This window comes from Trachypithecus francoisi, unplaced genomic scaffold (genome assembly GCF_009764315.1).
Source record: "Trachypithecus francoisi isolate TF-2019V2 unplaced genomic scaffold, Tfra_2.0 Lachesis_group0, whole genome shotgun sequence".
Taxonomy (NCBI): Eukaryota; Metazoa; Chordata; class Mammalia; order Primates; family Cercopithecidae; genus Trachypithecus; species Trachypithecus francoisi.
Window position 1 is genome coordinate 163,733,495 of NW_022681453.1, and position 14,670 is coordinate 163,748,164.

Genomic DNA, 14,670 nt, shown 5'->3' on the forward strand with positions numbered 1-14,670 from the left:
GGTCCTTTCTCCCTTTCCATGGACAGGAGGTGATAAGAACTGGATCTTCAGTTTTGACCTAAAGATGGAAGCTATGTGTTGAGGATGGAACACATAGCCTCTCTACTAGACCTGGACTATTCACCCTAAACTATGATGTAAGAGAAAAATAAGACTTTGTGATGTGTAGTCTGGGGTCTTTTCGCTATTGCAGCTTAACCTGCACCCTGTTAATACACTGTGCCTCACTCCATCTGCATCTGCTCTGAGACTTGTTAGTGTTTTTCTAGCTCTGGAAGCTTTGGCTCCGTTGTTTTCCTGCTTCTCTGATAGCCCTTTTATGACTCATTTCCTTGTCCACAAGTTATCTCCTCCTCCAGGCATGATGGTGCTCAGGCTGACCACTTCAACTGCAACTACCTGAAGTGCAAGGGATATACTGTACCTCCCTAGATTGGTCCAGGACCTTCTCCCTTGAAAGGATCTGAGATATAACCTACTTTATGCTTCCTGGAATCCTTTTACTTTTCTTAGCATCAACTCCAGGAAACATTGGGGAATCTTTTATTCTTGCACTCTTTCTAAGACATCCTAAAGACCCAACTCTGTTACTGTCTGTAACAGGGAGAAAAATGAACAAAATTGTTACTTACTTAGGATTTTGTTATTAATGCTATTTATTTGCTTACTTATTTTTTATTTTTGTTTTTTAGTGGCTCAGAGAAAATTCAAACATGTTTTCACTTTAGTAAGTTCAAATAAGTGAGAATTCTCTTCCTTTCTTCATCAGTGAACACCTTAACCACTTTCTGCAACAGCTAACTGTTGTGTAGTGCTTACTATGTTCCAGGCACTCCTCTAACTGCTCCATGTGTGTTATCACCATTAAGCTTCACAATAAGCCTACAAACAAGGAAACCAAGGCAAGTAGACAGTAACTTATTCAAGGTCATGGCTAATCAGTGGTAAAGCTAGGGTGTGAACCTTGACTCTGACTCTAGCATCTTTCCTCTTTACCAGTAAATTAATGTGCTTCTCAGCAAGCAATATTTTAATGTGCTAATACTAGCAATCAACATATAACCATCTTAACTAATAAGTGGTGTAAGTGGCCATTATTAATAATAGAAATAACAAACAACGAGATACGGAAATTTGCAAATTGTTTCTCCTAACTTCTGGTACTTAATCTCTAATTAGAACAAAAATGCAAATATGTGTTTTTGTTATAAAGAAAAATGAACAATTATTACATATATACTTGATACTTGATATGCATTTAATATAAAAATAATGGTTGGCATTTATGGTGCTCAACCTATAAGGATTCTCTGATGTAGGTGTCATCCTCATTTTATAAATGACAATGTTCCAGGCTCAAGTGGAAGTATGTGAGACAAACCCTAAGCTATCTAGAGCCAAAGTCCATTTTCCTTCCGCTGTACCCAACTGTGCACACACAAACACTGTACTTCCCCTGTACTCATCTGTGTATGCACATACATAAACACACGCACACCTCACATGCAGAATAGAATCTTTTTCACTTCACAGTAGTGGGCTTTGTCAAGGCCCCAACATTCTTAGCAATTTTCCCACTTATGACTTCCAAGATGGCCTTGGGGCAACTGTTTATAGAGAGATTCTCCAGTCTTGGCATTTGGTTTAAAAGTGAGGGGCTGAATCGCTCCATGGTGATAAAGGAAGCTAGCAAAATGTTATCCAGACAGCTGGTCACATCAGGCCTTGTCTCAGCCTGGCCATTAATCTGCCTAAGCAATTGATGAAATGTGGAGAATAAAGCCTTTTTTGTTTTGCTTACCTTTTTCAGTGCAGATTTCACGAACAACTTCATTTTTTATGCTTTTCAAAGCGTCAAAGTTCTGCCCAAAGCTAACCCTTTCTTCTTTCCCAGCAATTTCTTGCAGTTCTATTTTATTAGCTGCCCCAATGCCAACTGCGTGAATGGTGATTTGCTCAGCCCTTAGTCTCTCAGCAGGTTCCACGACTCTGTCCATGGACATCCCATCAGTCAACACAACGAGGTAACAGGGAACCTTGCTCATTCTATCCTTACTTCCATTTTTTATTATCTGTAGTATGTAATCCGGAGCTTTCCCAGTATAAGTTCTACCAGTTAGTTGCTTAATGTTAAAAATAGCCTTTCTTAAGTCAATGTCATTAGAATAGTCAGTGATATAAAATTCTACTTCTGTATTATCTGAATACTGCACAACTCCAACTCGGACTTTGTCTGGGCCAATGCTAAACATTTCTGTCACTTCCAACATAAATCTCTTGATTTGCTCAAACTCTTTCTCCTGGATGCTGCTTGAGCCATCAATGAGGAAATGGATATCAGCCTCTTTGGTATCCACACAGCCTGGAAAACAAAGTGTATTCTCTGTAAATTAGAGAACCTAGAGAGAACTTTGCAAGAGGGTTTGTGAAGTAACATGAGGTTGAGGCATTTCTAAAGAACGAAGATTTCATTTTTGCATAAAGCCTGCGTGCTTCATTAAGCACACTCATGGCCATTTTCTCCTTTGAAATGTACAACAACCTTGTGAGAAAATGGAAACAGGGCAAAACGTAGTGGTTTGTCTAAGGTCACGTAACTAGTAAATTAAAGAGTAAAGACCAAATTCCCGAGACTCAAGGCTCCAAGTTAGTTTTTCTAGCATTGACACCTGCCTTCTTAGTTTATGTACTATCATTTCTTGAAAAAAGGCATGGGATTGACGACCTTCTACTCTTACTTCACCAATAATCTCTTCTTCCCAGAGCAACTAGAACAAGATATTTAAAGCTAAACTTAGATCACATTGTTCTTCCTCTTAAATGATCTATCATTGCATTTGGAACTTAAAAACTAAAACTTGGCCTTATCTTGTCTCCTGCTTTTCTCTCTGACCCTATTTCCAGCAATTCTTCATCTCACTCACTGTGCTCCAACCACATTGGGCTTCATTCTGTTTTTAGAACGTGTCCCTGGGTCTTTGCACGTACCCTCCTCTCTTCTTGAAATATTATTTCCCCCAAATATTCACATGGCTGCTTCCTTCTCATCATGAATGTTATCAAGTCGTCTCTTAAAAAAGGTCTTCACTTCCCCCTGTCTAAAGCACACCTGTCATTGTCTATCTTCTTACAGTGTTTATTTTCTTTATGTTACTTTCTGAAGTTACCTTCTTCATTTGTTCATGAGCATGGCCTGTTTCTTACCACAGAATGTAATCCATGAGGACAAAGACTTTGTTTATTTCTCTGCTTCTGCCCAGTAGGCCTGGCATATCATAGGAGTTCGATTTTTTTTTTTAATAAAATACTTCTCAATGTTCCTTCCTTTGTTAAGCTGAATCTATGAAAAACTACTTTTGCTTTCTTAGCAGTCTGTTTACTACTTTATGTAGTCACTCATAGAAATCGGGTAAGAGAAATAACATATTTTCAAAATTTTGGGTTGTGTGTGTCATTATCTGGTTTTCTTGACAGCTCTTAGGTAATTTGTAGCTATTGACACTACTTCAGCCCACAGCAGTTGCTCCTTAGGAAATCGGATATACTGAAAAGAAATCTCACCCTGAGAAATGAACTATAAAATCAATACATAAAGCATTAGGGCAAAGATAAGTGGTTATCTGCAGAAGACAGGATTGATCCCAGGCCAACAAAACTTGAAAGTAACTAGAATGCATTAATTTATATATCTAATAAAGAAGAATTAAGTCTTGAGCAAAAGATGGGAGGCCGAGACGGGCGGATCACGAGGTCAGGAGATCGAGACCATCCTGGCGAACACGGTGAAACCCCGTCTCTACTAAAAAATACAAAAATCTAGCCGGGCAAGGTGGCGGCGCCTGTAATCCCAGCTACTCGGGAGGCTGAGGCAGGAGAATGGCGTAAACCCGGGAGGCGGAGCTTGCAGTGAGCTGAGATCCGGCCACTGCACTCCAGCCTGGGTGACAGAGCGAGACTCCGTCTCAAAAAAAAAAAAAAAAAGTCTTGAGCAAAAGAAAGGTAGTGGTGATCAGCAATGAGGGAGAGAGAAATGTGAGTAGGTAACTGCAGCAATGCTCATCCATCCCTGCCTAGGGCTGTGCTATCTAATACACTAGCCACTAGTCACATGTTGCCATTAAAATGTAAATCTAAACTATCCAACATCAAATAAAATTAAAAGTCATCTACTTGAGTACACTACCTACACTTCAAGTGCTTAACAGCTCCATATAACTAGCAGCTACCTTATTAGACAGCATAGACAGAGAATATTTCTATCACTACAAAATTTCAATTAAACAGTGCCAAAGAATGTGTCCCTTGGCTCAAGGCCTCACCTGTGCATTCATATATACAGATATATATAAAAATATAGATGTATGTATTTAATTTTAAAGTAGAAACATCTGCCCAATTGAATGCTACTAAACATTTCAATTATAAAACTACAATAACTCTCTTGTTCTGATTCCACAACCCCACGCAGACTTTTGATTACAATTTAGCTTCTAATTTGGCATGTCTATAGGGAGAGAATGTACCACTTGGAAGATGTGAATGTCCAAGCCCCTGGGCATTGATAGCTCTCATTTTTACGTAGAGAATTGTCATTCTTTTTCCATACATCAGTCGCTTGAGTTTGATTAATGTGAGTTTAGCCTTGATTTAATGAAGTTTTATGGAATAAAAATTGAACACTTACTATGTGCCAGATTTAGTGGATATAGCAGTGACTAAGCTAGATATAGATTTTTCTCTGAGCGTTGATCATTCTGAAATTGCAAAGCTGGCCACCACACTCTAGACCACAGGAACATCACTAAGGTGGTAGGTCTTAAATGTTGTTAGCCCGAGTTAATTAGGGAGCTCACTAAAATGCATGGGCCCAGGTCCTACCCTCAGAGACCAATCCAGTAGTTTTAGAGTGATGCTTGGGCAACTGAATTATTAACAAGCTCCTCAAAAGACTCTAAGTTTACAACAAACACTGTTGGTGTTTTCGCCTATATTTTCTCAAATCTCTTGCCATTTTTATGCAACCTGGCTTCTAGTGCTTTGCTTTCACTCCCAATGGCAAATGCTATATCTGTGGGTGAGCTGCCCCTAAGTTTCTGGAAACTTCTTTGCCTGGTACTTGAACCAGAAGTGTCCAGAAATTTACATTCCCTGCATGTGCTTAAATGTAAATTCTCTAGTTACATATTTTTTTTACTTGCCTGGGACAACTCTGATGTTTGATATACACTATCTCTAGAATGACACCATGGAATTGAGCTAACATTACTATCCATGGGACTTTTCTTATTGTCCTTTCCTTTCTATTCCCATTTCCTCATTTTCCTACCAATTTCCTTTTTTTTTTTCCTGGTTACGCTTCCTAATATATCAATTTCATGTGAATTGTTACCTGGCATCTGCTTCTGAGGAGCCCAACCTAAGTCAGGTAACAACATTTTAAAACAACTGGATTACTAAGGAGTTATATAGTGAGGCCTTGTACCCTAGCTTTGGTCCCACATCTTCCCATTTACAATTTCTGTAATGACAATAATAGTTTTTTGTGACATCACTGCAAACTCCTGAGAGAGCCTATGCCACACATCCCTTCTATGCCCTAATAACAGTATTACATTGAAGCTGGTCTGAGTTTAAAATTAGCCTTTAATATCATTGGAACATTAAAATTCCTTTCCATGTTACGTGCTGCCAAATTCCAGTTTCAATTGCCTGGAAGCATTTTCTATACAGAGAAAATGTGTGAAGACAGCAGATATCTCAGAATTAGATAAGCTCAAAGTCATATTAAGTATCTCTTGGCATGTACTTTTGAAAAAAGCTCAGTAAAACTATAGCCGATTCACAAAGAATCTTAACTAGAAGATCCTTCACTGGAATGATAGAAGAAAAAAATAGGATCAAAATATCAGATAATAACCATGACTGTGCATAAAAATACAGGTAAAAGGATATCCCTGCAAGACTTTTACAAAAACAAAACATTGGCCTATATATCCAACAATTTAATATATGTTTTTTTAAATATGGTATATCTATTACATGGAATATTTTTCTCAACCTAAAGGAATTGTTTCAAAAGAATATTTAAGGAAACAGACAAACGATCATCATATCAAGATGATGGAAAAGTGGGTAAGGCAGATATTACTAGTTATCTCCAATATCCATTTTCTCCTTCTTTACACCAATTGAACTACCAGTTTTAACCTAGGTGCTTGACTTCCCCAAATAAAGGTCACATTTCCCAGCTCCCATTTTCATAACTTAGGTGTGACATGTGACCAAGTGCTGGCCAATGGGATGTAAGCAGAAATGGTACACATAACTTTCGGGAGCATCTTTGAAGAAAAGGTGAAGAGCCCTGCCCTTTTTTTCTTCCCTTTTGTCTTTCTTGCTTTCTGGATGTGAGGGTGATGCCTGGAGCCATTATTTTGGACAACGATCCTAGGAATTAAGCCCACGAACAGCAAAAAATAATGTGGAAAAAGACAGGGTCTCTGACACTGTGGTGTACCAGACTAGCTCAGTCTGCCTACCTCTGGACTTACTTGTGAAACAGAAAAAATAATCTTACCCTGTTTCAATCACTGTAATTTTGGTTTCTTCTGTGGTCACACCCAAATATAGTTGTAACTAATAAAAGTTACCCAACTCTCTATGCCTATACTGTTCAATATGACAGCCACTAGACACACCTGGCTATTAAAGTTAAAATTAATTAAAACTACATGACATTTAAAATTCAGTTCCTCCATCACACTAGTCACATTTCAAGTGCTCAGTAGCCACATGTGGCTGGTGGCTGACCTAGTGGACAGCACAGATAAAGAACATTTCCAGCATCACAGAAAGGTCTGTTGGACAGCACTGATATATACAATGTGATATCATTTTTAAAAACTCTGTGTCTGTGTGTGCATGAATGAAAGGAAGACAGAGAGGGAGAGAGGGGTGGAGGGATGGGAGAAGGGAGGGAGAGAAAGAGAGAGGGATGGAAGAGACTAAAGACAACATGAAAAGTATTAATGGTTTTATCTGAAGATAGAATTACAGGTGATTCTATTTTCTTCTGTATGTCAAGCCATACTGTTATGGTATTTTATAATTAACATATATATTTTACATTTTATTGAGGTATGATTTACATGTTATAAAATTGATCTCTTGTAAGTGTATTGTTCGATGACTTTTGATAAATGTTTGAAGTTGTATGGGCGTCACCAAAATCCAGCTTTAGAACATTCCCACAACTCCTGAAAGTTCCTTTATCCAATTACAGTTGATCCTCACTCCCCCCCTACTCAGTCCTAGGTAACCACTTATATTACTTTTATAATTAGAAAAGTATTTTTAAAAACATACCAGTTTTATCAAGATCCCTTTGTTCAGCATAAGTAGAAATTTGGGACCATATTTCATTCTGGAGTTTTTTTAGGAACTTTGTACTATAAGTTTCTAAGTCTGCATAGGACTTCAGCATGGAAATTGTCTGTTCTGGAGGGTAAGACACTATTTCTTGTAACTGGGTATTGTTAGCCCCTTTGATGCTCAAGGCAAACACTGTAACATCTTCCAGCCGAAGGTTCAGTGCAGCATCATGCACCTTATCATCTGATGGTCTGTGGGTGACCAGGACTGCAATCTGAGGCACTCCCTGTGCTCTTCTGCTGCCATATGACTCTGAGAAGCCATCTCTTCTCATGTGCTCAATGGCAGCCCCTGTATTGGATTTCCCAACTTGGATGGAAAGATTCTTGATTTGCTGCTTAAATTCAGATTGGGTTGTGCTTGATTTAAGAAAAGAAATAGTCTTGGCACTACTGCTGTAACTTATCAGTCCAAGTCGCATGCAATTTTCCTTCACATCCATGGAGCTGGTAATGTTCTCCAGGAAGGTCTGAAGATGCCTTAAATTTCCTCTGGTCCCAAGTGACTCATCCACCAGGAACACGAGGTCAGCAAGTGAATCTTTCTGACAGGATCTGGGGAAGGGAACTATGGAGAGAGAAAAAGTGTGAGGATTAGTATACACCACTGGCCCAGAGAGAGAAACGTACTTTTTACATTGTCAAGCACATTAGTTAGGATAGAGGTAGTCATGATGGATGTAGACAGCATTGTTTTCTTTTAGTGAACAAAAGATCAAAATTCTAAACAATACTTACAAGGTCGTTGACTTCAAAAGCTTTCCATATGCTGTTCCCTCTGTCTGAAGAATGCTTCTGATCAATTTCCCTACCACATCCCATGACCACCACCACTATTATCTCCATGACCACCATCACCACTGGTATGATCACCACCACTACTGCCATCACTTCCACCTCCACCACCACCACCACCACCACCATTGCCGCCACTACCTTCACTACTAGTGAAGTGAAGGAACCACCACGTCCACCATCACCGCTACCTTTCCCACTGCCACCCCCACTCTCAAGAACTGGGATGCAGGGATGAGTTAGCAGAAATATCTCTGACCACAGGAAGTTCACATTCTCTGGGGAGGGTAGATAACTAGATTGTACTATTTCACATAGTAATAAGTGCTAGCAAGGAAATAAAACAGGTGACTTGACTGACTACACTGTCGCTAAGGGAGGGTTAACTTACCTGAGGCATGAAGAAATCAGGGAAGGCCTCTCTGAGAGGATCACATATGGGTTGAGAAATGACTGGAGAGAGGAATTCAGCCATGTGGAGTTCTGAAGGAAGAGGAATTCTGGCAGATAGAGCAGCAAGAGGTGGGAACAAGCAAGAAGTCCAGAGTAGTTGGAGTCCATGAGTGAGGGGAAACACTGACGGATAAGGCCAGAGGGAAGCAGGGCGCAGATATTCTGGGAGTCACATGATCTTATTTAAATATTTTAAATATCACTCCAGTTGCTGAGAGGAAATAATGAATCCAGGGATAATAATTAAGAAACAATGGTCCTAGTCCAGGAAAGAGATAAGGATTCTTGGGCAAGTATTACAGCTGCTAAGATGGAATGACAAGGATAGTTTTGATACATGACTTAGAGGTAGAAGAGAAAGCTGGATAAATTGGATGTGAGTATTGACAACAAAAGAGGAAGTAGTGAAAACTCCTGGGTTTTTGGCCTGAACGACTGAGTGAATGGTGGTGGTGTCTTTTTTCAAGATAGGGAAGATAGTGAGAAAAACAAGTTACAGGGGGGATTTGTGTTCTGTTGCAGACATGGTAAGTTCGAGAAACTACTGAGTATTGAAGAGGAGATGCCAGGTAAGCAGTTGGTTATACAAATTTGGAATCTAAGGGAAAGTACGCCATATTCACATAAAACATAGACTCCAAGCACAGGTGGATGAACTGCAGGTGTGGAAAGCTAGCCAAGAGATAAGCTCAACCTTGCCAAGAACTACCCATCTGTGAGTTCTGAGATGGCAGAAAGATTGTCTTACTTATCACTATCCCTCCAGTACCTGGTGCCTGGTGAGAGCTCAAAAATATTTATAGAATTAAAAATAATTCTCATAAATCTACCAATCTACTCTGAATCCCCCACAGTTAGCTAAACAAATTCCAAGAATGACCTTCTCAGGTCAGTATTGATTTGCAAATAGTTGTCACTATTAATAACAGTAAACAGTGTGCCAAATGCCATACAAACCACCTCACTCATATTATATGGTAGACACTATTATCCTCACTTTACAGGTAAGGAAACTGATGCTCAGGGTTAAGTAAGGGACTCAATGTCCTAAGTGGCCAAAACAGGGTTTGAACTCAGACCTTCCTGACTCCAAAGTCTTTGGTCCTAAACTCTAAAAGTCCAGGATGAGACAACACATCAGATGCAGGGCTCAACACAGCAGAATGCATTGCATTACTGCACCACTGAGGGCATCCCCTATTCTTCCTGGTTGAACACAAAATATGAACACGTACTACTAGTGTCTCATTCTAAGGTTATCATTCTTCTCACTGAGTATCACTATATATCAGTTCACAAGCATTTATTGAATATTTATTATGAGCCTCATACTGTAACAAGACTGTGAAGGAAAGAGAATAGACAATGATCCTATTTCTTTATCTATAAGATCTTTATGTATTAATTCATTAAGAAATAGAACACCAGCTCATTGTCAAGCACTGTGCTTGGCACAAAGGATAGAGAGATAAGTTGTCAATCCCGCCCTCATGTGCTACCTGTTTCTTGCTCGGTGGTCGTGGGGAAGGAAAGGAGGACAAACACAGAAATGGATAGTTAAACGGAAAGTGCTGCTGTCATAAGCTGTGTGCAAGGAACTGAAACCCAAAAAGAAATTAGAAAGGAAAGATTCCAAGAGGAAAAGGATGTAGGGATGAGATTTATATGATGACAGGAGTTATTCAAGCTATAAGAAAACAAAGGAGTGCAATAAGATCGAGCTCTTGTCAGAAAAAAATGGCACAAGCAAAGGCAGAAGTGAGCAGGTATGATGTGTAGAAGTTTCCAATACTCCAACATGGCTAATCATGAAAACCTAACATGAGTTGCAAGAGGTGAGGGTGGACAAATGTAGACCCACCTGTGGATCAGGCACTTCTTCAACCAAGGGCTTCCTTACCTTGCATATCAGCATCGATGGCTCCCTCCTTGTACTTGGTTACATCCTTGATGATCTGTGTCATGTTTTGGGAAAATGTGCTGAGGTCTCTGATTGTCCGAAGGTTGAAATGGAAACGGGATGTGGCCATGGCCTTCAGATTTTCCTCAGAAGCTTTCTGCACCCCCACAGAGATAATTTTCACCCCATCTTTCTGCAGGGCTTTTGAAGCCTCTTCCACTTCATCCTCAGACTCAGCCGAAGCCAGGACCACCAAAATTGGGGGAAATTGTTTCCTGTCTCTCCCATTTGTGGGTGTGGAGAAATAGATCCTGTGAGCCTCCTGAAGAGCCTTTCCTATCTGCAGGGACCCGCCAATGAACTGAAAGTTCATCTTGAGGTGGTTCAGCATGGTGCTCCTGCCTTTAAAGGTGTTCAGATGGAATTCACTGTGAAACTCATCGCTGTACTGGGCCAGGGCTACACGGTATTTGTTGGTCTCTATGGGGAGACTATTGATCATTTTGTTGATGAACGTTTTGACAAATGGGAACGACTTAGGTCCCAGGTGATCAGAGCTGTCCACCAGAAACACAACATCTGCATACTCAGGGCCTGGCCCTATCAAAATAAAATAACAACAAGCAAAAACAAAGTTATTATTCAGCTTTATATTTTACATCACAATACTTATTTAAGACTACGCCCTAGTGTTAAGTATACATCAGAATCCCAAGAAGAGTATCTTTTGGAAGTCAAACAGAAGAAACGATAATTGCCTTTGCTAAAATGTCAAACAGAAGGGCTTTAGTAAAGTTAGCCAACAGATATACAAGAGACAATAAACTTCTTTCCTTTTTTAGTTCTGGAACTCCAAACTCTGATATTGTACCAACCCAGAAAGTCCCTGACTGGACTGGTTTGGCTGTGTCCCTACCCAAATCTCATCTTGAATTATAGCTCCCATAATCCCCACATGTCATGGGAGGGACCCAGTAGAGAGTAATTGAATCATGGGGGTGCTTACCCCCATGCTGTTCTCATGATGGTGAGTGAGTACTCATGAGATCTGACGGTTTTATAAGGGGCTTTTCCCAATTTGCTTGGCACTTCTCTCTCCTGCTACCATGTGAAGAAGGACATGTTTGCTTCCACTTCCGCCATGATTATAATTTTCCTGGGGCCTCCCCAACCATGAGGAACTGTGAGTCAATTAAGTCTCATTCCTTTGTAAATTACCCAGTCTCAGGTATTTCTTCATAGCAGTGTAAGAATGGGCCAAAGCAGTCTGAGGGCTACAGCAATTTTTGGAAACAGTATAGAGTAAGCAATTGTCTCAGGTGGCAGAACACAGTCTAAAACCAGGATTTCAGATGAAAGTGCTTGATTGAGGGCATGCAATGTAAGAGAAACAGGACAGGACAGGGAACAAGCAGAGAAGGGCATGTCATCAGGTAAGGTCTAGCTTTGGCCTGCTCTGCAAGAGGCTCTGGAGCCTAAATTACAGCAGAGCTGTCCCTCTTTGAGGCAAGAGGGCCAGTTTTTTGTACTACCCTATTAGTCAGTCATTGGCTGCAGACTATCCCCAGAAGTTGGAGAGGAGCAGAGGGTTGTAGGCAGAACCTTTTGGTTAAGTGGGAAAGCTGAGAAGAGTTCCCCTTAGAAAATGGGTCACAGCCATGAGCTGTTGCCAGCAGTATTCACAGTAGCTGGGAGGTGGGTGCACCAGCCAGACAAGAAAAGTCTGGCAAGGGAGGTGCCAATAGTATCTACCTTAGCAGTCATGGTCAGCCATGCTGCTCTTGAAATTAGTAATGTGCTAGTAAATGTCTAACAACTGGCTCTCTCTTTCAAGGTAACTCAGAAATTCATCAGGAAATCTTAGAGTAACACAGTGACAATGCACAGTTAAAAATACTTCTTTGAATGATGTTTTTAGTAATTACAATAGAGTAGAAAATCCTGCCTTTCATGCATTCTCTCTCTCTTTTCCTATACAGACACAGGCGCACACACACACACACACCACAGTCGTGTGCTTCACAATGACATAATGACATTTCAGTCAACAACAGACTGCATATATGATAGTGTCCTCAGAAGGTTATAATTAAGCTGGCTGGGCTCACACTGTAATCCCAGCACTTTGGAAGACCAAGGTGGTAGGATCACTTGAGCCCAGGAAATTGAGACCAGCCTGGGCAAGATGATGAAACCCTGTCTCTACAAAAAATATAAAAATTAGCCAGGTGTGGTGGCATGCATATGTAGTCCAAGCTATTTGGGAGGCTGAGGCAGAAGGATTGCTTGAGCCGAGGGAGCGGAGGTTGCAGTGAGCCGAGACTACACCACTCCACTCTAGCTTGAGTGACAGAGTGAGACTGTCTCAAAAAAAAAAAAAGATTATAATAGAACTGAAAAATTCTTATCACCTAATAACATCACAGCTGTCATAATGTGGCAGTGCAAGGTATTGCCTTTCCTGTGTTTAGATGTGTTTAGATATATAAATTCTTACCATTGTATTATACTTGCCTACAATATTCAGCATAGTAACATGCAGTATAGGTTTGTAGCCTAGGAGCAATAGGCTGTATCATATACCCTAGGTGTGTAGTAGGCTACACCATCTAGGTATAAGTATACTCTATGATGTTTACACAATGACAAAATGGCCTAATGATGCATTTCTCAGAAAGTACACCCATTGTTAAGTGATGTATGACTATGTGTGTGTGTTTGTGTGTAAATATATATTTCATGCTTATAAAAGGAAAGGAAGGCAATGGTTTAGTCATGAAATACTTAGAATTTATTTCTGTGCTGGGTTCCTTTTCTTTCATTTATAAGATCAAGATTCAAATGGATCTATAAACAAATGGACTGACTCAATCCATAGAGACATGTAATATTGAGATTGAAGCAAATCAGTGGATAACTGAATTTTTCTAGCCAGGTACAACATAACTCATGACTTTTTCTCATGGCTTTGTGCTGTCTTTGACAAGTTAAGTTTGTTTGATATTGTATAACAATTACTAAATGCTGCATACTTTGATTTTTAGTAAATAATTTCCCTCTGTTTATTAAAGTTTACTGAGGTATAAAAATATTTCCTAAATAATAATAAACATAAAATATACTGGTACCTGGGCTCTGGTCTGCCAATGTTTCAGTCCAAATGATTAGGACAAATATAATTAGCAGAATCTTCATTTTGTTAGTGAAGATTTTTACTTTTGTTCTGCAAAAAAAAATTATTTATGATATGAAATTTTTTATTTTTTACCATTAAATAACTGTGAAGATAGTTGTATTAGAGCATGGTACACTGTAAACAAGTATTTGTCAAGCAGTGCCAAGTGTGTTTATAAAATTCATCAAGCATTTGGAGTATTTGTTGAAAATATTAATGCTAATGTTTGATGAGCCCTGGCTAAGGCTCAAATACCTTTCTCTTGCTTGACAAGTGTCATCTAATTTAATTCTCACAACAATCTTATAGGGAGGTACAATTACTACACTTACATGACAGATAAGGAAACTGAAGCACCAAATGTCTTGGTAAGAGGTAGATCAATCCACAGTACTAACCCAGACAAAGCAATTGCATCACCCAACCTCTTAACCACTATGTCATAAGCTTTATACAAAATTAGTGTCCTCACAAAATTTACATAGTCACTATTCTCTACCCTTTATTATTATGCCACTATCCTATATGTTCATAATTTGGCTTAAAAAGCCAATAGCTACACGTCTCTTCCTTCATTGAGTCCTTGTGAATACTGCTTCCTCACTTACAGTTATGCCCAATTTCACAAAGTACCTTAGGTTTGGTTTTTCCACATAGTTCACAATCAATCAGAACGCTTCCTGGGAAATTAAAATCTCAGGAATTTAACCAAATCAGAGTTTGTTCTTTATAAGAATAGAAATAGATTAAAATGGCCAATACTCAAAAAATAGATCTGCCTTAAAACAGATACCAAAGGTATAAGGGCTGATTTTTAGAGCTCTTTTGAAATTGTTACTCATTAAAGAAGATTGATAGAATCATTGGAAGCTGGATGTGGAAAAGACCCTATAAATCATTTAGATTAAGCCCCCAGTTCA

The 14,670-nt window shown here is 39.5% G+C and overlaps 1 protein-coding gene across 1 annotated transcript in view; it reads right to left on the minus strand.

The window, feature by feature from the left end:
• Nucleotides 1–13,770, minus strand: part of COL6A5 (collagen type VI alpha 5 chain) — a 90,626-nt gene extending 76,856 nt beyond the window's left edge. The window contains 4 exon segments of the mRNA XM_033212692.1: nt 1,802–2,362; nt 7,363–7,995; nt 10,576–11,175; nt 13,704–13,770. Of these exon segments, the coding sequence (XP_033068583.1) occupies nt 1,802–2,362; nt 7,363–7,995; nt 10,576–11,175; nt 13,704–13,770 (1,861 nt within the window).
• Between the last annotated feature and the right edge of the window lie 900 nt (nt 13,771–14,670).